Source organism: Ambystoma mexicanum, chromosome 2p (genome assembly GCF_040938575.1).
Source record: "Ambystoma mexicanum isolate Mex_15411 chromosome 2p, UKY_AmexF1_1, whole genome shotgun sequence".
Lineage (NCBI taxonomy): Eukaryota > Metazoa > Chordata > Amphibia > Caudata > Ambystomatidae > Ambystoma > Ambystoma mexicanum.
The window spans coordinates 486401549-486428542 of NC_090923.1; the positions used below are offsets into that span (position 1 = coordinate 486401549).

The 26994-nt window shown below is 43.7% G+C and overlaps 1 protein-coding gene across 1 annotated transcript in view; it reads left to right on the forward strand.

Moving 5' to 3' along the window:
- IARS1 (isoleucyl-tRNA synthetase 1) overlaps nucleotides 1–26994 on the forward strand; it is a 2025584-nt gene that overhangs the window by 746592 nt on the left and 1251998 nt on the right. Inside the window, exon 14 of the mRNA XM_069643896.1 lies at nucleotides 19435–19561. Within this exon, the coding sequence (XP_069499997.1) occupies nucleotides 19435–19561 (127 nt within the window). The remainder of the gene's footprint in view (nucleotides 1–19434; nucleotides 19562–26994) is intronic.

A 26994-nucleotide genomic window follows, 5' to 3' on the forward strand; every position in this document is an offset into this window, starting at 1 on the left:
CAGATTTGACTTTCCCAAAAGGGGGAAAAAAAGGCCAAGGTATTGAGCACAGCAAAATACAGCACACCCAGATTCCACTTACCTGATCAGTCGAAGCAGGTCGATGGCTGCAGGTGACGTGCTACCACTGCGGACACCGGCAGACACCACTGGAGCAGTCCTTAGCCTCTGGTCCTTGGCCGAGGGGGCTGCCACGGCAGGGGTCGACTTGGGTGGCCGATTTAAAGGGCCTGCCAACCAATGGTAGAAAGGTGGGATGGGAGGGCAAACAAATGAGGAAACCATTGGGACAAAGGGATAGGAGTGGGCACACGCTTGCTGCAGTGCGAGAATCAAACTTTTACAAATGCACCACTCACTGTGCCATGGAACACCTATCCTCACCCCAGCACGGTAGAATTTGACGTTGGCGTTGCCGGATGACGGTGTTTAGAGGGAGAAAACACATGTTGGTGCATGCCTACATGTTTTCTGAGCAGGGTTTCGGGTCCTGGTCCGAACAGGTCCAAACAGGAATTGCCCATTCCTTTGTCTTTCGCTTCGGACACCCAGACGAGGGATGCTCTCGTCTTAGAGTTAAGTGCAGAAAGGAAGAGGCAGTGCTAAGAAGGTAAGAATGAAGGAAGATGCTGAATTCTTGGCATTAAGACACATGGTGTGGATTGTAATGTGCTTAAAAGCAGTGCATGTACCCATGGAAGAGTGCATAATGCACTCATATCATTTGTTGGTTTCACAAAACAAGGCTTGCTGTATTATTTGGGACCTTAAAATACACTCAAGTGAATTAGGATAACATTTGTGTCCTGAAAAGTCTGCTGATCTTTACAAACCTTCTAGCTTTTTCTAATCTTTGCCAGACCCTGTGGTACACAATTCAGTTAATTGAAAGTTTAAAGTCTTGGAGCTAATTAAAAAGTAAACATTGCATTAATTCATTTCCAGCTTTGTTCTTATAATAGAAATCCCTTTCAGGCATTCGTAGAAAACAATTGTAAATGGGCTCATAGTTGGGTAAAGTTGATTTAAAGTGCCATTCTAAGGTACATATTACATTTTTTTTACAACATGCTTCCCGAGTACAATTTAATAAATGTAGACCCTTAACTCTGCAAATACCAGATATTTTATATGTGGTTAAATTTGTTTGAGGGCATGCATTAGATTAAAAATGACTATGGTATATGACATTACATTATCCCCTTGTAAGCTATTCAATGTACTTATTCGAAAAGGAAATGCAGTCTTCAATTTCATTTTTTACCTTTTCTAAATAACCCAGTCATGTGTTCATTTTCTATGAATTCTTTCCTCTCACCAATTTAATGTTTGATATTCTCGAGAAAGCCTCAGACTTCATGCCCTGCTTGGACTATGGTCTGCAAGTGTCGGTTTCCATCCCACACAGGACCCAATGCTGTTGGTCTGTTGATGTATCCGAAGGCTCTCCGGGAATGGGCAGGAAAGCGATTCATATTTTTCCACAAAGAAAAAATCACTAATTTAAGGTTGCACATCACAGGTTGGAGGTCAGGTGACCAGCATGAAAGGAGAAGCAGCAACGCAAGAGCTCGCGTTCACTGAGCAGGTCCTTTCTGCACAACTCTACTTCCTTGTGGAGTCTCTGCTCCAGGGACTCGCAGGAAGGTGCTCCAAAGGAACAGTTTCTCACCCAATCTTCTTCCCTGGAGGAGTGGGAAGCTTTGAGATTGAAGCTGTTTGATATCTTAGTGAAGGCCTTGGCACTAGTGACTGTCCCCGGCGGTGCCATCAGAACCCACCACACTTGGACCAACTGGCAGGGATCATGTGAAGGACTGCAACTGCACACCTCAGGGCTTGGGCCCAAATTCTATGGGCACGTACCCATCCCTGCTCCCCCATCTCTGCACTGACATGCTCTGCTCTCTCAGGTCAAATGATCACCCACCCTCGGTGCCATTGACAGAGTTCCTATGGCGTATGGCCCGCTCCCCATGGGGGCATTTGTAACAAAGATGGATGAAGTCTTGGATGAGAGTGGGGGGCCTTAAACTTTTCCGGATGGAACATCTATGCCCTCAAGGTGAGGGACTTCTTAGAGGGGTTCAATGGTGACTCAAAGGACTGTTGGAGATGACTTCTGACTTGCAGGAGGCCAGTGTTCTGGATGAGTCTTTGGAGTTAGATATTTGCTGGCCCGACTCCTGGGGAAGCCTCAGGCCTCTTTCTAACCGTTGATTGGTGGAGACAATAGAATTCTCAGCCCCTTCTAAGTTGAAAGTACAGTTTTAGCTATTGGATATCCTAAATGCAAGGTCCTGTTAAGGGGACGTTACTGCTCTTTAACCTGGCTGTTGAGGCTTTGATAATGGAAGTCTGAAGTGAGAGGTTTGAAAACATGATTAGGAAAACAAGGTCAGTATTGCACTTTCGTCATGAAGGGTCTAAACATGTGTTTGTAGACTCCATGTAGCAACAGGGCATTGAATGTTTCCTGGCAAAATATTATCTCAAGGTTTAACTGGTAGTCTCAAATGTTAACTCACTATGGCTCAAGCTTCATAATGGTTTCCCGCTTGCACACACTGTGGAAAATGCAAATTGTGCTAAAGATGTTTGAACAGTGCCGTCTCTGCTGTTATCTGTGGTTCTTCTGCTCTGTAATGGGTGCAACTCATTTGAGCATAGATACCCAAGATGCCGCTCTTTAGTGTCCTGTGCTCCTCGCGCATTAGTGGTCTGGAACAATAGTGTTTGACAGCTGTTGGTGAGAATTGGTACTGCACAAGTGTTTCCGTACTGAGGTCTGCTGAGGTCAGTTGGAGAGGGCGTCATTGGTGAAGTTTGCAGTCACAGAATCGTTATTGCTTAACATTTGAAGGTTTGTCTTTTAGGTGTCCATTGTTTTCGATCTATCCTTCCCACAATCACCATCAGTACTAAATGTCCAGAGAGAGGTCTCTGTACTTAAGGTGTAGGGTTTTGGTGTTTGCGAGATCTTTTTACATTTTCTCTGGCGTTGAGAAGATGGAGCTCCAGTCAGGTGTCTGATTTGGTCAGCAGCCAGGAAGTAAAGTTGCTGTAGTAGAATGCTATTCTCTAGTCTTGTGGCTGCAGTGCGGATAGGTTGGCTCTGAGCTCCAAAGTTGAAGTAAGGTCATCAGCCCTACATATGCTTTTGCTCCCTAAAAATAGACAAATACTGGCAAAAGAGAAAAATGGGGAGTAAAAATACACCCAACAAAAAATCGGAAATGGACACATTAAGGTGCCCATCTCTCCTGCTTTCACCCACGCAGATCGATGGATAGGTTTGGACCACTAGTACACTTAGTGCCTCAGGAAGAACCCACTACTATTGCTGCCTGACCCAAAGAGGTAAATATGTATCTTTTAAGGTACATGAAGAATAAAATCTAAATTAATATGTATTACAAAAAACTCTTACAGTTAAAACATATATTTTCACTTGCTCATAAAATAATCCCATTTGGATTGGGAGTTAACTTTTTACTCACTAAAAATAATTTTACTGACAATTCTATAAAATAGGGAGTGAAATACTCCCACTTCAAAATCCTATCTGGTGCACTGAAGGTCATTGTCGGCAGGGCTTGTATTCTCAAGTACTGGTTTCTTGCGCTTTCATCTGTGGAATATTTCTTTTTCCACAGATTGTTTTCCCATCAATTGGGACACATTCTTGACATGATCTGCAGAACCGCAACGGCACCTGCTATTGAGATTGTGTCCCAGGTGGACCTACTGAGAAGACATTTCGGAAATCGTTTTCTAAAGGCTTTGGGTTGAGTTTCTCTGTCGGGCGGTCCTCCAGCTTTAGGAAGTCTTCTCTTTATTTTGTGGCCAGGTGGGCAGCATCCTATGTCACCAAGGTAATGAAACAGACCCTACACATTTATGTGGTGCTAACGTGATGGCTGGGGGCTGTGTCCAAATCGCTGAACTGATGCCATTTAAAAATGTTGTTTGCCACCCAATCAGTGTTGGTGTCACATTCATTCCGGTGATAACATATTCAGGATATGAAATTGTTTTCAGACACGTCATATTTTCCAGAACTGGTCTACTTTGCACGCGAAATCTCAAACACATATAACCACATATGGTCACATCATATACGAGGCAGACATCGTAGGAATATATGACTGCTGGACTATGGCTTTTTCTACAGTAGAGGGGTCATGTATGCGATCCCAGGTAGTGCAGCAGTATTGTGGTCTGTGACATTGATTAAAAGGCTGACCCCAACTGGGGTCCTTGTCACACTTTGCCAGACAAATGTTCTGTCCTAAGGAATTGAGGGCTTCATGGTGCAATCTCTGCCCATAAGAAACAGTAGGTCATCTGAGGGGTTGCCTTGGTTATACTCTGTAGTAAAGTCTTGATGGAAAAAGTCTTCCACCATTGAAGGAAAATGGAAAAAAATTAAAGGGGTGCGGAAACAGAATCTTGGCTTAGGACTTTGAACCTTATTGTAGTTCTCAATTACCTTTAGCAAATAACACCACATAATGTAAGAATAAATAGTTTTCGCGGTCCGTGACCCATAATGTCTATTCTGCCTGTTGCTCTTACACATTTCTTCCAAGCAGGTCAATTCAGTTCTATATAGTAGATGGTATCCATGAGAGAAGGATGCTGCTATGTGTGTTACAGAGGCTCCCACTTCTTGAAATTACGAAATAATTAGCACATACAAATATTGTTTTACCTGCCCTTACGTGACTACCTAATCAATTTGGTTTATGAATATATACATCAAGCCTCTGTGATTTGCTAACCTCATTGAATATGCAGTATTCAAACTATGCTGATGATACCCAGCTCGTATTGGAGCTGAGAGGCGACTACGCACTTTACTCAGCCCAGCTACAACACATCTATTGACTTATCAACGACTGGATGAAACTGAACTCCATGTGTCTAAATCCCTCTAAAACCGAATTAATGATCTTTGGATCCACTCCATCCAGAACTAAGCTTTGTGCAGGTTACTATAGCTTATCTATCTACAACATCTCCATTCCCATTAAAGAGAAAGTAAAAACGCTTGGCGTTTACATGGATGCGGCTGTGAGCTCTGTTGCTAATGTCGATTGGGTAGTGCATGGTACTCAATACCACTTAAAAGTGCTAAGATATGCTAAACCTTTATCACAAAAAAGGGTGATTTTGGCTAAAGCAGTCATTCTACCCCGGTTGGATAATTGTAACAGCCTACTCCTTGGGGCAAACTCTAGATGTATAAACTCTTTGCAGATTGTGCAAAACGTAGTAGTAGGTATCATTCATGATATTACCAAAATGGATCATGTTACGGGCGCAAGAAAGGAGCTACATTGTAGTCCTTTACCAGCAAAGATACATTTCAAGGCTACTACTCTGATTCATAAATGCAGGCCTTCTAGACAGCTGCGCTCCACTACAAGCGGTCAGCGAAACATTCCCAGAGTAAAGCGAATTAGAGGAGTCGGGAGATCTTTTCCTGTTGTAGCTGCCCAATTCTGGAATGCACTCCCCTCCGCATTAAGACACGAAACACTTGTTGCGCTTGAGAAAACTCTTGAAGACCTACTTGTTTGCCTATGCCCTTAGTACACGGCCCCAGTTTAATTGTTGTCTTGTCTCTTAAAGTCTTTTTGTGTTCTTGTAGCGCCTGAATGTCTTTGGCGCGCTATAAACAAATAAATAAAAAAGGAAGTTATTATCTTAAACGCCACTAAAATACACGTGTCGCCATCCCACTAAATGTGACTCATTTCAACTTGGGGCTGCCATTGAAAGAAAGTGTGCAAGAACATTTTAAGATGGTTTCTAGAATCTGTCCTGGTATACAGATTTTAGGAGGTCACCCTATTTATAGTGAACAGGGAAGTCTCAGAGGTCAGCCAAAACACCAATCAAGGTAGCAATGAGGAGGAGTCGAGGCTTATTCTCAAGAGAGTATGAATGGGTTCAGGAGCCCTCAATCATTCCACACAGTATGGCACACAATAGGTCAGTTTAGACAGGAACATAGTTGTTTATTGTAGTCCTTTTGACACAGTGAAAAATGTATCTAACAGGTAGTATTATTTTTTTAAAACATTTTTTGGTTTATAAAAGAAAACCCTTTCCAAAAATCTGAACACATCAAAAAGTGACAACATTAAAAAATAAAAACCAAGCTTCAAAAAGGAAAAGAAAAGGAAATAAAGGACAACCGAAGATCCCTCAGGCAGCAGGGGTCATAACAGCAATCTTTTTAAAGTCCCAAAGTCTTCTATTAGATTATGATGGAGCTTATTTTCAAGACTTGTGCTATTGTTGCTGTTAACATAATCTCTTGGCCAGCAATCATTCTATCCCAAAAAAACTCTGAAATGAGACTCTCCTCCTTGGCCACAAATCTCCTAAAAAGCAACAATCTGGCTTCCCACGTGCCTTCACACTCCATTAATAAGTGTCTTATTGTTTGTTTGCCGGGAGGTACACATTGTTCAGAGCTTTCTTGCCTGATCCCCTTGGTTTCTTCTTGCCAAGATTTCCCCAATACGCGCCACATTCAGTCTGAGTCTCAGAAAATTGTTTCTTACTGTTTTATCTGGGAACTTTTGTAGATAATGAGGGAGAGAGCCCATCTTTTTTCCACCTTTAGAAATAAGTTTGGAAGATTGTTAGATCTTACACTGACAAATGTCTATCCAGTCCCAGGATTCTAATGACTTTGTGACTTTACAGGGATTTTACATAACGGTTTCCAAGCTCAACTCAAGCCTGTTCAATATTCCTTTTATTTTCTTCTCCAAGCCAGAAAGAACCTGCGATGTTGTTTTTGAGGTGCTCATTTACTTCATAGAAAAGGGTGTCTCTCTTACCAGTGATAATTTCACGGAATAATGAGATTAGCTTCTAGTCTGCGCGGCACCCTGAATAGACTAAGCCCAGTTCAAAACACAAACTCTCAATTGAGGTGCACATGGGGAGAGACAGGTTTTTTTTTCTCCAGAGTAAGCCCTCTGTTCTATTCCAATTTGTGTGCCATAATAATGGTTTTGCTTTTAAGAAGTATAATAGTACTGGGACTTCTTTAGCCAAGTAAAACCTGAATAAAAGGTGAAATTGAAAAGTTGCAATATTTTGCATTCCGTTTTTTCATCTGTTGGATTATTTGGGCAACTTTCTGCATCATTGCTCTTTACTTTATTGTTTACAGGGCACGCAAATATCTTATAGCCCAGGTATGTCAGTTCTTCCACACGGGGGATGGCCTTCCCATCCATAAACCAGTTAGCATAGCTGACTTTCTTCTTTGGGTGTTTAAAGATCAGGATTTTGAGGGGTTGATTGAGCCCATTGATGCTGGCATACTCCCCAAGCTTGTCGAGGAGACGCTGAAGGCCCACTGCAGACCTATCCAATAATACAATGTCATCAGCGTAGGCCGCTCAGTGCAGTCTCCTTCCATTTATCACTGGACTGGTCAACGCTGAAGAAAACAAAAAGTTACCTAGATCTGAAAGAAAAAGATTGAAAAACAGCGGTCCACCCATACAGCCTTGCCTTACCCCTCTGAAGACCTGGATCAGATCAGAGAGATGACCTTGTTCGTCCAGCCGCACTCTTAAGGTTGTGTTTCTATGCAGCTCAATTAACATTGCTAGGAGAGAATGTGGAATTCCCCCAGCTGCGCAATTTTCTCCAAGGCAAGGACCTGTCCCTATGATCAAATGCCTTGGATAAATCTACCCAAGCCCCATACAGAGTAGGTCGGATTTCCCCTTTGCCTTTTTGCTCACCAGATTTAGGATTAAACCGTTAAACTGGTGGACAAACCCTTCCTAAATCCTGTTTGATGGCATGATAGAATCTGCCTGGACTCTACCCAGCATGTAAGCTCTCTCAAAAGTAACTGCATAAAGAGTTTACTGTCAATATCAAGGAGGGCGATGGGACGATAGTTTTCTGGACTAAGCCGAATCCCCCCCCCCACACCCCCCCTTGAAAAATTGAATGACAAGTGCGTTCTTCCACAAGGGTGGAAAAATACGGGTCTTAAGTATTTCCTGAAATAAGAGATTTAAGATCTCTGCTGAAAGTTTTGGGTTATTTCTCAGAACCTGGTAGGTCAACACGCTTGGTCCTGCGGCTTTAGAACTAGAGGACTTAATTATTACTTCAAGAATGTCATTTTCATCAAAAGAGAGTGACCAAGGGAGATTCATAATGCAATAAATTTCCAGAGACCCTTGAGATTTAAAGTTTTCTGAAAGATATTCCACCCACTTTTTTTCTGGGACTAGATTACACAGAGAGCTGTTAATGCCTATTTCTAGTTGACCCACCACCGCCCAGAAGTTCCTAGAATTGTTTACACTTAGGAGATGCAACATTTGTTCACCATCTTGTTGCATCCTTTGTTACCTCTGGTTTCTTGACCAATTTCTGTGAGACTGTTTTGCTTTTTTTAACTCATGATAAAGGATGGTCTTATCACTGATCTTTTTTTTTTAGATTGCGCATTGTACTTCTATATTCTCTATTATTCTTTTGAGTCTCTTCGTTGAAAATGTGGAGATGGTCTTGTTTCGATGTTGCACCAATTTTGCTTGGTGGATGAATAGACCAAATAAATTTCCCGAATTTCTTAGGGTGGAGTTCTTCCTTCCAGACTAGGTTCGAGATTTCTCCCAGTTTTTTATTTAGTGTTGACTCTTCTTGCTCATACTTTGATACACTCTGCTTTCCTTTGAGGCACTCCACTTCTTGCCCCAACCTCATGCCTCTAGGACTTAGCAAATCAGGAAAAGGAAGTTCTAACCTAGAATAATCACTCCCACCTTCATGGTTTATGGTCAAGTTTGACTGGAGGCAGGATAGTTCAGAAGAAACAAAGATATAGTCCAAGGTAGATGCTGAGTTCCCTCAGCGCCAAGTTGTTTCGGCAATTCCACCTTCTATGGAACAGTCTGTATTAAAATCCCCCGCTAAAAGAATATTTATTCCCTCCTGTTCGGTCTTCACCTTAGTTAATACAGCGTCAAGTTCCACAAGAAAATGCTGGAGTGTAGAGGTGGCAGGATTCCAGTAAATGTTAATAATGACCATTTCGAGTTGAATACTATTAGTTTTCATCTCTATTTAGCAAGCTTGTATTCCCAAAAGATAGTTACATATTGGGGTAATCAACTTAAAGGTGGAATTTTTAAAGGCAAGTAAAAGGCCCCCGTAACGGTCTGCCTTTAGCTTTTTGCGATGCTTGAAGATTTTGAGTTGAAAAGCCCTCCGTCTCGATCTGGTTTACTAGTCACGTTTCCTGAAGTATTAGGATATCATTGAGTCCCCAAAGGTCTTCTTTAAGTTGTTTCTTTTTCAGAAAACCTGGACTTCGCGTGTTCCGGCAGACCAGCTTCAGGCCGCTTTGCCTAAAGGCAATTTGTCTCCGCTCCTAGTTTTAGGATTATTTTGGGAGATAATCTCGAGGAGCTTTGCCAAAAGATCTCCATTTTGGTTTGAACATTGAAGAGGGCTAGTGTCTTTCTTTTGTAGTTCCCCTGCTAGGCCCCCCATCTTGACACCTGCTCTTACCCCTGAGCTTTCCATATTAGGGGAGACTCTTGATTTATTTTCTTCCAACACTTCGGAGACCGTAAGGTCTACCCGTCCTAAATCAGTCCTATAATTTAGGATTGCTTGTTTTGTATTTAACAGTTAGTATTATTGCACCATACTCTACAAAAATATACATTCACCATATTTAGCATACGTCACTTATTCAGTAAGCAGGTATGCAGATTAAATGTAATAAATGATGGCACCAAGTCACAAATTTATTTCTTAACATAAGCAGTCCAAATCCTAAGAAGAATGGAACCTTGTGCCCAAAGAATCCAGGAGCCACACATTTTCTCCCCTGAAGGGAGTCTCTGCAGTTAAGTTGCAATTCACTTGTGTTGGTGATAGTTTAAAGAAGTTATGCAACAATTTTACTAAGGTAAGTGCATGTGTTCTATTTCAGGTTATACTAGGCTTGGGCTATTTCTAGTTTGAGCTAACTACCATAAACTTTAGGTTCGAGAGTAGCTCTTTCTCTTTATCTTGAAGGTTCTTACAATGCTGTTTGGGTGGGCCAGCACTATCCTAGATTGGTTTATGTTGAAAGCCCGAGATCTCCAGAAATAATGTGAATCATGATAATGCTAGGCTACCTGCGCCAATGCACCTCTACTAAAATTCTTGAAATAAAAAAATTCACTCCAAACCAAAACCTTTGAGCTTTTCAAAAATAAACTATTTATATTATTATATTGCTCAAAATAAAAAAAAAAGCCAACACATGTTTCGGCCACCTCTTGGACTTCCTCACGGCTACATCAAAAAAGAAGTTTCAAAAATACATGATACACTATTGTCAACCACCTATGTGGGTTGTAAATTGATTACCATTCATGTAAATTACAAAGCAGAAAAAAACAGTCAAATAATAAAGCCACATATGATCAATGTCCATGAATTCCACACACAATTAAATTAAAATGTCATTTTTTTTCACATAATTGTTAGTCTAACTGGAATTTGAAAACAATTAAGAAGATAGAAGAAAAAATGGAAAGATACAGAAAATTAGACAAAAGTGGGGGAGGTAGGTAGGGACCATACACAAAGTAAATCAATTAACCAAATGCCCACCGAATGTCCAGTTTATACAAGATTACATTGTTAAACAGTTTGAACTTTTCAATGAAAATTATTATTAAACCGGAGTCGTCTGTAATAGTTTACATCACCCTACACGTGCGTGCAATGGTGCAAGACCAGAGTCGATAATGCTTTCAAACTAAGTCAAATAAGTCCTGCACGTCACGCCACTGTGTCACCAAACTTAAAAACCATCTAATGTGCACACTTCACTACGCTCTAAACCACCTCATCCTTATTAGTCCCCAATCAAAGCGTGTAAGCAACCCTAATTTAACGCACGTTACGTGGACCGTGTTCCTATTTGGTCAATTCACGATTTAAACACTAGATCACAACAAGAAACCATTGTTGCTGGTTGATCAAATCAACGCTCTATTAGTATAATGTCTCAATATTCACTAGTTGTAAACATACCTATATATTATGCTAGTCAGCCTTTATTATCTCGACATATCACAGAATAGTGTTCTACCACTATTGCGGCAAAAGTGTCTTCCTAGTCCTTAAAACTCAAAATACAATGTACGATTTCAGTAGATTTCCTACAGATGTAATAATTTGCAATGCAAAGAGCTAATCACCATATAGTTAATTACTCGCATATGCTGGTGGCTAAATTCCATCTCCCTGTTGGACGTGCTGCAGCATTTCATGCGGTTTTAGCAAAGGACGGCCATTAATACTGATCTCCAGTTAAATAGTGCTATGTCACACCAGAATTTCCATTCTAAAAAAAGTGCACGTCCATTTAAATGCGTGCAATGTTGACCATAACGTTCCGAGTCAAGAAATGTGTTTTATACTCATGTTTCTAGATGCTCAATGTTGTTTCTGCCTGTTGTGCATCCCTCCTTTAAGTGTATTGCCCTTTTTAGAGGTGTCATGACTGTTATGACACCATGCTAACAAAAGCAGCGTCTGCACATACGTGGCTTAGAACGGTGGCGGTCTCCACAATGGATTTACTGTGTCCGTCTCTTACTCTGTGCCTGCAGGCCCACACCGTGTGATCCTACAGGACTTGTTGCCGCGGCACCCTTCGGCCAGCATGTTGGCCTGGGTCCGCACAGGCCACTCCATCAAACGGATGCTCCAAGCATCCATGGGTGCTCCGACACCCCGGGCCTGTGTCCGTGCGGCCCATCAGGGTCAGCACTGCACCACAGTAAGACCAGGTGATCCCGGCAACCCACAAGCTGCTGGCACCCCCAGCACCGATGGAGCTGGCTTCAGTGGTCTCGCCGGGCCCCACAAGCATTATTTTTGTGTTAAACATATAGTAACGTGACTGGTTACCCCATAATATTTACTGTGGCAAACACGCCCGTCACGCGTGCTGCATATTAATAATTTCTGTTTACCATCTAATATTAACCACCTAATCACCTTCACAATCATACAGAACATTAAGCGCTATAGTTGTCACTGAGCAGTTCAATATTTACTGCGCCGTTTAAACAAAGGACCTCCATTATTACCATCTGTTTGAATGGTGATGTTGTACGGCTGACGTCACACCTTCTTTTCCATTTAAAAAAAAAATGTATAAGGCCAAGCGTGTTACAATAAAACCAGTGCACCGTTGACCATAGCATTCTAGATATATAAGAAGTTATATATTCGTGTTGCCAATTACTCAATATTCTTCCTGCCCACAAACTTAATTTCATATCCTAAATATTGTTTAACATATATTAGTCATTGATTACCACATATTGTGGCAGACCCACCCGTGATGAGCGACATATACATTTTTCGCTTATAATAGATTGATATTGTCAACCACCTCATTGTTTGCAATCCAATACATTAAGGGCTATGGTTGGTCCTATACATTTCTATATTTTCATTGTTTAAAACAGCAAGCTTATCGCATCCTATCCAGTGATTCAGTCACTGATATATATATATATACATATACACTCGTATGTCCCGTCCCTTTTCCTCCATCCTTCTGGGTGTCCCCCAGCATGGAGATGGTACCGAAAAATTGAGCTTGCCTGTTAAATTTAGTACATTGCGCTGGGGCGTGGCCCTGAACTGGCAATTTAAAGTCTTCCACATTCCCCTCGCTTCTACCTGACAGGGAAAGTAAGTGACTGGTTGCTTGTGAAAAGATGTTGGTTGCTTTGGGATGCCTCGTCATACGCGCTTTAAACACTACTTGCATTTTGACTAAATATTCTTTCGGCCTATGGTCTGCTGAGATGAATGCAGCTGAGCATATCCCTGAGGGGGCGAGATGAGGGATGGGATGACTTCCTGTCTATGGTGACAAACAGCAGCGAAGCACCCGCCAGATTCTGCAATCAGGACTGGACATGGCTGACTGTGTGGGCAGGTTCATGGTCACAAATGCGGTGCTCAGGTGCCACTCTTTGATGACAACTTCTGGTTTTGTGCATGATGTTAAGGCTAAACTTCTGGGCATGGCCTTTGATGGGCAAAACCCGTTTGGGGCAAAAGCCGATGATGCCCTCCAGAAATGTCAGGCATCGGCGGCCACAGCAATATTGTTGGGCTTTGCCATGCAGCAGCTGTCCGCATCTTCAGCATCTTCAGAGGCTGGGGTTTTCATCCTTCAGGCTCCTACGCCTGCAGGGTCGAGGCCAGGCAGCCCTGGGAAAACTGCAGGGCTAACACTTCTCTAGGGCGTGATAAGGTTGCCCCCAGAGGAGTAGCGGCTGCAGCCATTGACCCCTCAGCGCCTCAAGGGCCAAACCCCTGTGTTTTCTGACATGTTTCCCTTATGGGGGATAAGAGGGGAGACTTTCGCTGTTCAGCAAGGAATGGGTCAAGACCACGTCCAATGCTTTGCCTTTATAGGCGCTACTTGCTTGGGCCTTAAAGGTTGTTCAACAGGGTTACTGTCTCACTTTAATGCTGCCTTCTCTGCACCAAAGCCCTTATGGCAGCTCCTTGCCCCTGGGTCCTATCCTCCTGTAGGAGGTCTGTCAGGTTCTAGAAAAGAGCACGATAGCACTGGTACTGCACTCTGAACGTGAACGAGGCATGGGTTGGTACTTCACCGATCTTCCGGTGTCTTAGAAGGATGTGGACTTGTCCCATTCTGGATCTGGCGGTGTTGAATTTGTTCCAGCGTAAGGACAAATATCCCAGATCCTGTATGCCATTGATATGCTGGACTGGTTGGCATCAAAGTCCTGCTGTTATGCCGTTCTTCGGCTCCTAGGGTTTTCACCAAGCTGCTAGCTGTGGTTGCGCATCACTTCAGGAGGGCGTGTATTCTTGCCTTTACCCACCCATCGAAGTTCGCTCCCCAGATCAAGTGTTGGATCATCTTCTCCGCCCATGCCCCCATTGCAAGTTTCGCCATTCCAATCTTTGATTTATCAGAGTATCCTTGGGCACTCACCTGGGCAGGGCATTCCCGCACGAGGACCGAGTGGCGAACATCTTTCATATGGTTGATGTCTTCCAATCGCAGGAACAATTCCCTACCTTTCTGCACCTTCTGGGCCTCATTGCCATGTGTCTGCTAGTGGCTCCAGTGGCAAGGTTGTGCATGAGATGGCTGCAGTGGCTTCTCAGTTGCCAATGGGCGCAGTTTCAGGGCCACGTGTTGAACCTTTTACAGGTCTTGGACCATCTGTCTCAAGCATCTTGTGTTGTGGGCCATACAAGACAACTTGCTGAGCAGCACATTGTTTTGTCAATCTTGGCTTAAGGTGACTGTGCTCATGGACGCATCTGACAGGTTGTGGCGCCCACCTGCTGATCTGACTGGGAGCAGACAGTGGTCTCTCATGGTGTCTCGGGAACACAGCTTGCTGCATTGAAGGGCGATCCAGCTGGCCTTGGTCGCTTTCCTCCCCTGTGTAAAACGCAAGACTGTGCTGATCCTGACAAATAACACAGTGGCAATGCACTACCTCAACAAACGAGGTGGTGTGGTGTCCTTGTCTGTGAAGAGAAGCAAAGCAACTATGGCTCTGGGATTTGGAGAACAGCCCCTCTGACCAGAAAAGAGAATGTCACTGCAGATGCCTTGAGCAGGCAAACTTCGGCCTCCCACTCTGCCAGGAGGTTCTGCAGATCTCCTTTTGGGAAACTCCTCAAGGAGACTGCTTCACTTCTAGTGTGAATGGGAAGTGCAAGTTGTTCTATTCCAGGGTATTTCCTCCTCGGGCAGGTCTGAGGGACACACTGATGGTGGAGTGGAATTTGAGTGGACTTTTGACCTCCTTAAGGCGTTCCTGCCGATACCCATCATTCCACTGGTTCTTCGGAACCACGTTGATCCTGATTGCTCCACACTGGATTCAGAGAATGTGGCATCCGTAGTTACTGGACATGTCTATCTGCCCTCCATAGTGCCTTCCGAGTAGAGTCAACCTGCTCTCCCAAACGGAGGTGCAGGCCCTCCACTCGTACCTCAGCAGCATGAACCTACGTGCTTGACTACTGAGAGGCTGAGAAACAAGGATTGCAACTTGTTGGACCGCGTCCTTGATGTACTCTTCTCCGCTCGTAGGCCCGCGACCAAATCTATTTATGCCTGCAGATGGCATACATTTTTGACTTGTTGTCGGGAGAGGGGTCTGAACCCTTAATCCTGTCTCTTATCCTCTGTTTTAGATTTTTTGTTGTCCTTTGCCCAGGTGATCCTGCAGATTGGCACCGTTAAGGGATTCCTTGCAACTATTTTGGTTATAAACCGGTCCCCGGGACAAGGGTTCGTTCTTCACAATCCCCACTGTCATGCAGTTCTTGCAAGGTTTGTATAAGCAGTTTCCTCCTAGTTTGTTAGTTTGTTGTTCCGGGGTGGGATTTAAATTTGATTTTGACATTCCTATGGGTGCTCCGTTTGACCCCCTCCATTCATGTTCTATTAGACTGCTCTGCATTAATGTGGTTTTCCTGGTGGCCACCATTTATGTGATGGCCGAGTGAGCTCCTGGTGCGATCTGTTAGACCTCCCTGCTTGGTTTTAACCAAGGAGAAGGTGACTGAGTGAGATCCTATCTCGAAATGTGGTCTCAGGTTTACATCTCTCAGAAGATCAATCTTTCTTGTTTTTTTTTTCCCTCCACCTCATTCCTTTAAGGCAGAGTATCAATTCCATCAGCTGGACCTGCTGCAGGCTTCCAGCTACAAGGTCTCTCAGACAAGAGAGGCTAGGAAAGATGACCATCTTTTCATTGGTTATGCTTGTGCTCGTGCTGGCAGTGCTGTGATCAAAATCCTACAGATTTTAAAAGCTGTAGGATTAAGGAATACAATAAAGAATTACTTACCTCATCAGTAATATTGTGTTTGAAGGGTTTAGTCTTTCCTCCCACCGATTCATCATTGCCCCTTTTTTATGGGTACCCTGTACACCTAGTCTGTTCTGCGATCCCTCACATTTTTAGTGTTTGGGAAAATGGTCATGGGGCACGGCAGCTCTATATATTATGGCCCTAATGTCCTGTTTTGTGTAGGGCAGCACATCGGCACTGAGAGATTTAGGCACAGGCCCTGTGTGTGCCCCATCATGGCAAAGGGGTTTCCAAAGACAGCTGGCTCTGATGATGAAATTTAAAAAAATGAGGATTCTGTGGGAGGAAGAACTAATCCATCAGAAAGAATATTACTGAGAGTTAAGTTGTTTTACGGATGTATGGGGGTAAGCTGATGCACATGTTAACAAATGACTTAATACAGTTAAATGGCAACACTATTACTCAGTGTCTAGAATTGGCACAATTCTAAACTAAAGCGTGTTCCACAGTGTTGAAGGTAAGTGATTAGGTTTTGCTGTATTGGGGGCTTTATAAAAGATGTGTTCAGTTTTAGTAGCATTTCAAAAGTAGGTTTCCTCCAAAGGAACGCAGCGGCTACAAATCCTGGTCATCATGATTCCTTTAACGAGGTTCCACCACCAAAGGTAAATCAAGGGAAGCTGTAGTGTTAGGACTTTGTGCCCTCTTAGTGAATGGGTATCACTGGTAACCAAACCAGCTCTTCACACCCTAATGAGAATAGACAATTACCCTAAGTAAGTTAAGTCTCTTGGTGAGAAGTGCTCTCCACTGTAGGTTGCACCATTCGAGTTTCACAAATGGTTTGTACAGTGTTCGTTCACAACTATAACATCGAGGTTTGGCGGTATAAGTATGCAACCTCAAGGTTGCAAAATCCACCAGGCTGGACTGTGGAAGAGGATGATGAAGAATGCCCTAATTCCACAATTGAGGACCCCCAGAATGCTATAAACAAGATGAGCAGATGAGTTAACCCTGCACAATATCTGTAGGCATGAAGAGACAGGACCACAAGCCCAACAAAGGTCCTCTTCGTTGCTGAGAGGCACATAGAAGAAATATCCACAGCCCACCATGAGTGTGCACTGTGAGTTTCACAGCACTAAACTGTGTGAGATAGTCAGCTGGGGCGGTTCCTTCAGATGGAAGATGCTAGCTACAGGCCTACGTCTCTCTGGAGCTCTAGGGGGAAGACCAGAGTGAGGCATGACTTCGAAATGATTAAGGGTACCCTTTCAAGGCAGGAAGGCGCCGTAGAAGGTCTCAACTGCAGAGACAATCTCCTTTTTGGGCATTCAGTTGGGTATTTTTAGGGCCCCTTTGACTTTTAGCTTTTTCTATCCTTCTGGATCACTGACACATGTCTGGCAGCCAGAGAAATGTGCACTGAAGTTATGCCGCCATTTCAATCTTTTTTCACTTATTAAAAGTATATGGTCCTAGGTTGCCCAGAAGGTGCCCAGGGCTGTTGCTTATGCACCCTATTTGTGCCCAAGGGGATTTTATGACCACCCTACATTGGTTTTAGAGGGCATGCTGTTGGCAGCTGTTATTTAGTTTTGGCTTAACTAGGCGTGCATGCTGACTTGCTGCATTGGCAGCCCAATTAACTTTTTAGTAGCGGTTGGGATATCTATGCATTTGTTAAGTCCTTCTCTTGGCCATTGTGTTTTAAGGGCTTCATTTGTTTAGGGGAACCACGTGGCATGCCTACAGTATCAGAAGTGCCATTGTGGGACCTTTGTGAGCCCAGTTGAGGATTCCTCCCTGTTTCTACTGGTTTTCCAGTCCCTGCGCTGATATCACATCATCGGAGTGTGATCTGGGTTGAGTTGCAGATTAAGGGGCCAAACTGATGGACTGACTTTCTAACCCTTTTTCCCAAGCTCATTTTCGAAAATGGTGGGCTGGCTTAGGCGATCCCCTGTCAGTGATGGTATATAATGGCAAACCCTGTACCTAAACAGATAATGCTACTAGATTGTTTTGAAGGTTTAATTACCTGCTGGAGGATTTGCTGCAGTTTTCCCAACAGTGCTGTGTTTTAAGCTCCAGATATGGCTGATCTCAGTTTGGGGTATTTTGATCCTGGTGGTCCTTCCTCCGTCTTCGTGCTGGCTCCACTTGTGTGCTTCTCAAGGCCTTCCATGCTGGGACCGTATTCGGGTTGTGTCCTACTTATCCTCACCCTTTAGCTCTGAATGTGTCTTGGTGCTGGTCATTGCCGTCACTTGGGAGGGTGTCGAGACCCTCAACACCTTTCCTCATTTGCTTTTTAGTGCTATCCTAGGTCATGGGCACCCACCCTTTGCCATTTGAGTGACGCAAATCTGCTTTGCTGGCTTCTCCTGCTTTTCTGAAGTGTTCCTTGCTTTGTGTCAGCCTATTTCCCCTCCCTTGTGTTAAGGCTGACTGCTCTGCCATGCTAACAGTTAAAGAAGGGTTTGGTTTCCCTCTTCGGGCTTGGTGCACTGCCCCACATTAGTTTGTACAACCCTCAGCTGAGGCCTGCCCAAAACCGCCTCTACACCTGCCAAAAATGTAGAGCTTTTCCTTCCATAGATAGCTTGGGCAGTGATTATCCCAGCAGTATTCTTTGTGTCTTCTGCAGCCTCTCGTTCTTCGGGTCCTCGGCTCCTGTGGTCCTGCTACACAAATGTCCTAGGGGCTGGGAATACCCAGCCCCCACCTATCGGGGTACATTCAGCATTCAAACTGTGGGCCACCTACAATCATAACGTCACATAAGGTATTGGGCCCAGCCCAAACAAGTTCCATGCACACACAGGCTACTACTTGGACTTTGTCCAGAACCCAAGACACGGCTACCGATTTATACCCATTTCATCCCCATGCCTGGGAGGAAGATGGCCATAAGGACAGAAGTATAAATACGAGCCTCAAAAGCTTCAACATATGTACTTGGATCCCATTAAAGTAGATGGGAAAGCTGAAAAAGAAAACCTATTTTAAAACAGACAACCATGTTGTGTATATCTTGAATTATTTTTGCTCTCCTTGCCCATTGAGTTTAATGCTGCAGACTAGTCAGAACTGAGATTATTTGTGATACTTGAAAATGTTTACAATGTTTGACAATCGTGTATGTGATCTTAATTTACACCAGCCTCCTTTCTCCTACTGCTCGGTCACCTTAATGGTGAGACGTTTGTGGAACCCTGCCTGTCCATTAAGGTTGATCTCGGAGAATAGTATAGAAATAGTGGTTATAAAAACCCTATTAACCCACATCATGTACACAGATTTTTTTATTTACAGATCTTCAAGTGAGTAATTTCGGTGATCTTTTTCACCCTACCGTTTTAATGTTTTATTCATTAATGCAGTGTCTTACGATCTTGTTCTGTTGTCTTCAGTTGAAGATTATCTATTCAGTTTCAGTAACTCCTGAAAACAATTTTCTTTTTGCTTGAAACATTCCGAGTTGTGTGTTCACTTGAGTTGATTTTATATTTCAATACAGGGTACCTGAATTTGTGCGAGAAAAGCGATTTGGAAACTGGCTGAAGGATGCACGCGACTGGGCTATTTCAAGAAACCGATATTGGGGAACCCCAATCCCTCTCTGGGTCAGTGATGACTTTGAAGAGGTATGTAAGACTTGAAAACCTTCATATTTCTGTTACTTTACTCATATGAGCCTTGTTTACCCAAGCTGGTAGATGGGATTTATTTTGTGTGGTCCCTTGTGTGCCTGTGCCTTTAATTTATGGTCATTATCAGAGCTCTTTCTTCTGTGATGCGTAGAACTGTTAAATTTTGCTAAGTGTTCATCCATATCCTTAAGAGCCTCATTTCCATAAATAGATGGTATAATAAATTGAATTGTTGCTATTGACGAGATGCTCTTCTGGCTAGAGGGATGGAATTTCATAAGAAAAAGGAGCTATTGAACATATTGAGGACTGTGCTTCTGAAAGAACAATGCCCCTAATATTTTGAACTGATGTTTGGGTCATTAACAATTCATGTTGTGCCAATCAAAAAAGTCCCTGCTTGTGATGAACTTTTTGGTATGGTAATCAAAGGCGTCAAAGATAAAAAGTTGGCGCACCTTAGTTACTGACCCAAAGTATGTTTGTTTTTCCTTTATTGAGATCCCTAAACAGCATGGGTTGTTGTATTCCCCAGTTAGTTACCATGAAGTTGCATAGCATCTGCCCTACTGTTACTCCAATGCTTAAACAGCTGTTATTCGGGATGGGACCCCATTGTTGAACAAATCTTCAATACTGATGTTCCTTAGTGTAATTTCTAGTTTGGAAAATCTCCCCAGAATGATAGCAGCTCCCATCCCTCCTTCCACATCAAAGTCTTCATTAATGAAAAAGCATTCTGCGTTGCATGAAGGGCAACCCTGTTTACCTTTTACTGAAAAATCTTAGTGTTTAACTATGACCTATAGTCCTGGGTATAAAACCTCACCGTACTCGACCTCCAGTGATTTTTTTGGGCTGCGACAGAGACAATTCATTGATGGATTATGATATGCTGTCGCCTGTTTCATCCAAGCATAATCGCTGTTTGCAAGTCATTGCTCGTCACGTGAGTGTCTGTTCTTGGGATACTGTTGGAGGCAAATTCGGCTTCTGTCCAGCGACCCCAATCGGTGCCTTCCTCCCACAGATTTCTCATCAGATAGACGTCCTCATACAGCTCTGCTGCTCTGAAAATTCTTCGACGTGGGGCATAGTCGACCTCGACTCGGATGTCGATCTCTCTTGCTCAGTGTCCGATCGTCTGCTCCGGACGTGTCTTGTATTTTGTTTATTTGTATAGCGCGCCCGGCCCAAAGGCATCTGGGCGCATATCTTAGGTTACAGTGACATAGTATACATCAAGTGACAATATATAGAATGAACATACAGTCAAATTGAACAAATAGTCAAATTACTTACAAGATATTTACAAAATATTTACAGTTAAGGTGCTTGCTGGACAAGGCATTGATAATGGTGTAGGGTTGTTCCAAGGAGGATTATGGCCGATGTGGCAGGTGAGAGTTTTGGGAGTCTTGAGCGATCATCCACAATTTGGCCTTGCTCTTAAGAGTGGAAGGAAGATTCCCACCTGAGTGGATTGGCCAGTGAGTTCCACAGTTTAGTGGCAAGGACCGGGAAACTAACCCTGCCTACTTTCTATCATTTGTATCTAGGTAAGGCAAGACAGTGAACTTGAGCAACTCTGAGGATTGGTAGAGGTGTGTTGAGTGAAGCGGCTTGCCAAATAGATGGGAGCGTGGTTGGCCAGACATTTGTGCTTAAGGACGAGCGTTTTGAGGGAGACTCTTTGGGCCACTGAAACCCAACGCAGGCTGTGTCTGGTGTCTGAGATGTGCTGATTACTGGAAATATTTAGAGCTGCTCTGATGGCGTTGTATTTGGTGACTTGTAGCTTGCTTAGATTAAGTTGACTCCTCCCTATATAAAGGGCATTGCAATAATCGATTTTTGACATAATCGGGGTTCTGGCAAGGGTGGTGCAGTTAGCAGTAGTAAGGAAGGGACGGCAAGCTGTGATAAGTTTGCACATGTAGGCGGATGCTGAAATTACAGCATTGGTTTGTCTGGAGTGCGATAGGGTAGAGTCGAGATAGATGCACAGGGTTTTATTATCGTTGGATACTTTGATGGTGTTGCCATTGATGATGAACAATTTAAATTATGTATCTAATCTATTAAGTCAGTGATGTGAGCCCAAGATGAGAAGCTCTGTCTTATCATTACGACAGAGCTCATGTTGGGCCATCCAAGCCTGAATGACCTGATGGACATCATTTAAGGCTTTTGTGTCCGCAATGTAGTCTCTGGTGATTGGGATGAGTATCTGGGTGTCATCTGCATAATTGGTATAGGTGACACCCAGATAGTGAAGAATATCGAAGGGTGGTTTCGTTAACACGTTGTGAAGTGTCGGCGAGACACAAGATCCTTGGGGACCCTACACAGGACTGGTGAAGGTTCAGCAGAAGAAGAGGGGGAGAAGACACTCATAGATCTTTTATCCAAGAAGGATCTAATCCAAGTGGTGGCTTTTTTCAGAGAAGTGGGCTGCCAGTTTTAGATGTGGCCAGAGGATTTGGTGGTTAACCAAATCAAATGCTGCCGATAAGTCTAGTAGTAATAGCAAGGCCAACTTCCTGCTATCTTTCAGATCCTCAATTTGAGTTTTTAAATCAATGAGGGCAGTTTTGGTTCCGTCCTTAGGCCGGAAGCCTGATTGTCTGAGGCCGAGGAGTTTATTGGATTCCAGGTAGTCCTGGATCTGCAGATAAGCCACGCGGTCTAAAATCTTAAGCAGAAAGGGAACGGTGGTGATGGGCCTATAATTAGTGGGTATGATTGAGTCCCAGGTGGGCTTTTTGAGAAGGGGGAGAACCCATACGTTCTTAAGGTTGTCAGGGACGATACCTGAATTGAACAATGAGTTTATAAAGGCACTGATAAAAGGAGCTAATTCGTGTGTAGCCTCCTTGATAATGGGAGCTGGGCATGTGTCGCCCTGGCAGTTGGAGGGTTTGAGTTTGCTGAGGAGGCTTTCAACCTCTATGATAGTTAGTGGTGAGAAGCTGAAGGGTTTATGGCTGAGTGATGGGTATGGTTTTGCCAGTGGGAAAGTTGAGCTGCGGGTCAATCCTCGGGCTGTTTTTTGTGTCATAGATTTTGTTTTGGAGTGTGGATATTTTGTCGAAGCGCTTTTTGAATATTAGCACACCAAGTGCTGTCTTTACTACAGGTGTCAGGAGGGGTTGAAGGAGATTCGAGTTTGTTCACTATTTTGAAAAGCTCCTTGGTATTGGATTCCGCTTGCAGGATGTGCTTATTATACGTATCTTTTTGAACTTGGAAGATGGCCTCTTTATAATTAAGGGTTGCTAAAATGACTGTCCTTGTTGGCTTCAGAGGGATGACTTTTCCAACGGGCTTCTGAGTTTAGTTTTTCTTTGCGTAGCACTCTCAAGTGTGGTGTGAACCACGAATGAAGGTGTGTACATGGTTTGGGTTTCCTGTATTTGATGGGGGCAATGGAATTCATCGCTTTGACCATAGTATGGTTTAAAGTATCAACTAGGACAGTGGGGTCGGTGCATGACAGTGAGACCTTGTTTAGAATAGGTAGGATGATAGGGAGCAATTTTTCGCATGTTTTGTCCCCTTTGTTTCTTGTGCAAATTGAAGGAGCAATGTCCTGTCTGGCGCAGCTTTGTTGCTTTGTTGTTGAAGATGATTGTATGATGGTCAGACCAAGCGCATGGTAGGGTTGACTCTACATTGTTGCTGCAGTTTAAATCGACTAGCCAGTCAAGTGTTCTCCCCTTGTTATAGGTAGGTTCACAGATGCAATGGGAGAAGCCTAAGTCGGTTAGTGTACTGGCAATGTCCAGTGCTTTAAGGTCGTTGGGGTCTTGGAAACCAAGGTTAAAGTCCCCTAGTAGGATCATTTGAGATTTAATCTTAGTTTTGTCTGCTAGGATGGAAGTAATGTCATCGGCAAAGGTGGTCTGTAGATGAGTGGCAGGGTGGCCGTTTGGTTGTGTGAAATAGATAGTTTGACCAACAGTAACTCTGCCGAGGGAATCTGTTGGTTGGGAATGACCCTGAGGCCAATGGAGCTTTTGTGAATAAAGGCGACACCGCCACCTTTTGATTGATTTAAAATTGCGGCTGCATCTAATGATGGCGTATCCACTGGGAATGGCAAGAGAGTAGAGATCCAGAGGCTCCATGTAACCAAGTCTGATGGTGTGGCAAGGAAATCTAGATCTTGCATTGTGATCAGATCAGCGATGACGAGCGCATGTGCAGGGAGGGACATAGCATTGATCAAGGCACCCTTAAGGTTTCTTCAGGGGTGTGGGAAGTACTTGTAATAAGGTTGGAGTTGATTAAGGGGGTGATTTTATTTTTTTTTTGGTTCCAGTAGGCAGAGGGCTGGAGCTGGCTGGAGATGGTCATGATTTCATTGTAATATTGATTTTGTGTTGGTGATGGGCTGTGCGAGGGAGTCTGGAGTTCCTAACGTACAAGGCGCATGGTTGATTGGGGTTGGGTTTGGCGGCAAAGTGTTCCAGCCAAAGGGCTGGGGAGTTCAAGTAGGGATTGGTGGGAAATGTTGTGGATGTCGACGAGGTGCTGATGCTATGCAGCAGGGCACGGGGCAAGGCTGGAATAGGAGTGGGTTCTCTCTGATTTAATGGCATATTATAATCTGTGTGGTTGGCTGATTACAACATAATGAAATTAGGTGTCTCAGTGGGGGTCGGTTGAACGGGTAGAGCGCTGCAGTGATGAGGAAGTATCCAAGCCAGGGATATTATCTTTTAAAGTAGCTAGGGAGATCAGCCTAAAATGTGGTGCAGCATAAACATAGTGAGATAATAACAATGCAGAGTACAGAGGGGGCCAAAATGAGTAATGCAAAGTTAACACAGGCAGAGAATATTGCAAGGTGCATGTGCAAATAAGTTCGACCAATGGTCTTGGAATGTCTACTATAATCCAAAAGACATTCTGGTCTCAGCTAGGTGAACAGACTAAGGGCACAATAATACATGCAAGTAAGCACGAACAGCAGTTCTAAGGTAGCGTACATACCAGCCTGGGTAACATCAAGCAAATAAGTCTAATGAGAAGACACTCATAGCAACAAAGGTAGCCTCAATCCGGTAGGATAAATTGGATTGGTGCAGTGTCAACAAGGAAGAGAGAGAAATGTCAGACGGATTTAAGCCTGAAGGTAGTAGCTGTTAGTGCTAGGCGTAACGGCTCAACTAGCATTGCTGGTTGGGAGTGGGTGCTGGGAGAAACCGGCATGCTTTAATAGGTTGGGCGCACTGAGCAGAGATAGGACTCAGAGGCTGTGCGAGGCAGGAAGTGGGCGGGGGGGCAAAGGTAACAGCGCTCCGATAAACTGTTTCACCGTGAGAATCTGAACACAATGAACCTGAACACTCCGGCAGCGAGTGCTAAGCGTGCTTCGTAGTACAGTGGGGGCAACAACAGTGATCGGGCAGGGAACGGTGCAGTGTTAACGGGCATAAAGTAGTGGGCATGATGTAATTATGCACAAGATGGATAAAATGCATAGGCAGCGGGCTGTGTACAGTGGGCAGCGCAGAAGGCATGGATCGGCACGAAGCCAAGTCTAGTTTCGTTATGCTGAACAACAGAAATGTCAGGTATGTCATAAGCGCAAAAGTTCGTGCGCAAGTAAGTCGCTTACCAGGTGGGTGGCTAGGTGTGGGTAGGTGACCCAGGCTCAAAGATTTTAAAAGTTTGAGTGAGAGGAAACGGGCAGAGTTCCTGGCCTTAGCCTCTGGCAGTTCTGGACAGGCTCGGGACAGGAAATGAGCCTTATTTTGTGGGCATTGATAAGTTGGGCCGGCTTCGCCTGCTGGTTGCTGATTAAAGGGATGGTCTAGTAAAAAAATGTATTTAAAAAATAGATAGGCAACATAAAAATACTAGCATTCTGTTTTAAAACTTCCTATGTAAAATTTTGAGCTATTCAAGCCCAAAATTCGCAAAAGCAAGCACATGGGTGAATCCATTTTGTGAAATGGAAGCCCTCCTGTGCTGGCTTTTGCTTTTGCGGCACTAATGAAGGAAAAGCCAGCCAGCTGTAGTAAACAAAAGCTACCGCTGGGTGGCTTTCCCTTCATTAGTGCTGTAGGCGGAGGACGGGGACCGGAGACCAGAGCAGGAAAGCTGCAGCTGAATCTCGATAAGTGCTATTTATTTATTTTTTTAGAATAAGCACTAGCTGCGTTTTTATTTTCTAAGTTTTCCGGGCTGGAGGAGCCTGGAAAACTTAGAAATAAAACCGCAGCTTTAAAAACGTATTTGTTTGCGGTCGCTTTCCGGCTCGGAGGAGCCTGAGAAACTCGGAAAGAAAAACCGCAGCGTTTTCCAACACAACCGCGTTGTTTCCTCCAGCCCGGAAAACTTAGAAAAAAAACGCAGCTAGTGCTTATTTAAAAAAAATAGCCTTTGACTGTGGTAACCTGAAGGCCTGCTGAGGCCAAAGACAGAAGGAACTCCAATCACTTAAGTGATGGGGCAAGAGAGAGGGTCAATCTCGCACTCCCTGTATCCATTCATAGAGCTCAGACGGCTGCTTGCCGCCTTTAGTACATCCCCAGAGAGGTCCTAATCGTCATACCTCATTCTCTCAAGAGCCATGCATATAGGTTGAGGGATTCCGGGTTCGGGTGAAGCACCCGACCTTCCGACTGGGTCAGGAGATGATTGGTTTGCTTTGCGTAATCTGCTCCTACAGTGTTTCCCTCCTTGTGAGCAGTGCTAAATGTTGAGTGGAAAATCCTACCCTCTACTTTGGATTGTGATAAGTGGACGTCTCTTGAGGCTCATCCCTTACCTCTCTATGTAGAGTTTTGTGTAGTTACCCACTCAAATAATTGTATATTTGGTGCTTGAGACTGAACTTCTTAGAATTTTGGCCACCTAATTTCTCTAGTAGGTTTAACGTTCCACATGTTTTGGAGATATATATTTGAATGCAGTGCTCTATACTAGATTCCTCCTGATCCTAAACATTGTAATAATGGATGTTCTCATAACTCAAATCAGTGGTACTCAATGTATTGATCTTTGTGATTCATGTGCTAAACCAGTATTTCAACTTATGGTAGCTGACTGATCGGATGGGAGTGGCTGCTCAGGTGGTATGACAAGTCAAATTCAGAGTCATTAAAGCAAAGCAATACCTGGTGTCACCAAAAATGAATACTATGAATGTGAAAGGGCGTGAGGGGTGGCATTCTTGTATGGATACATATGCCAGTGTATTATTCATGAATCCACCATCAGTTCTTAACATGAATTGTCCACATCACTTCAGGAAATGACCAGCAGCCGCAATTGGCATTATGATGGTGTCATACAGATTTAGCTTGTTCAAGATATTGAAGAAAGCTGTGTGACTGACCTTTTAAAAGCCATTTTCAATTAATTTGTCAAACTAATGGAGCACAGACTTTTTACACGTTTACTCAGCCATGTCA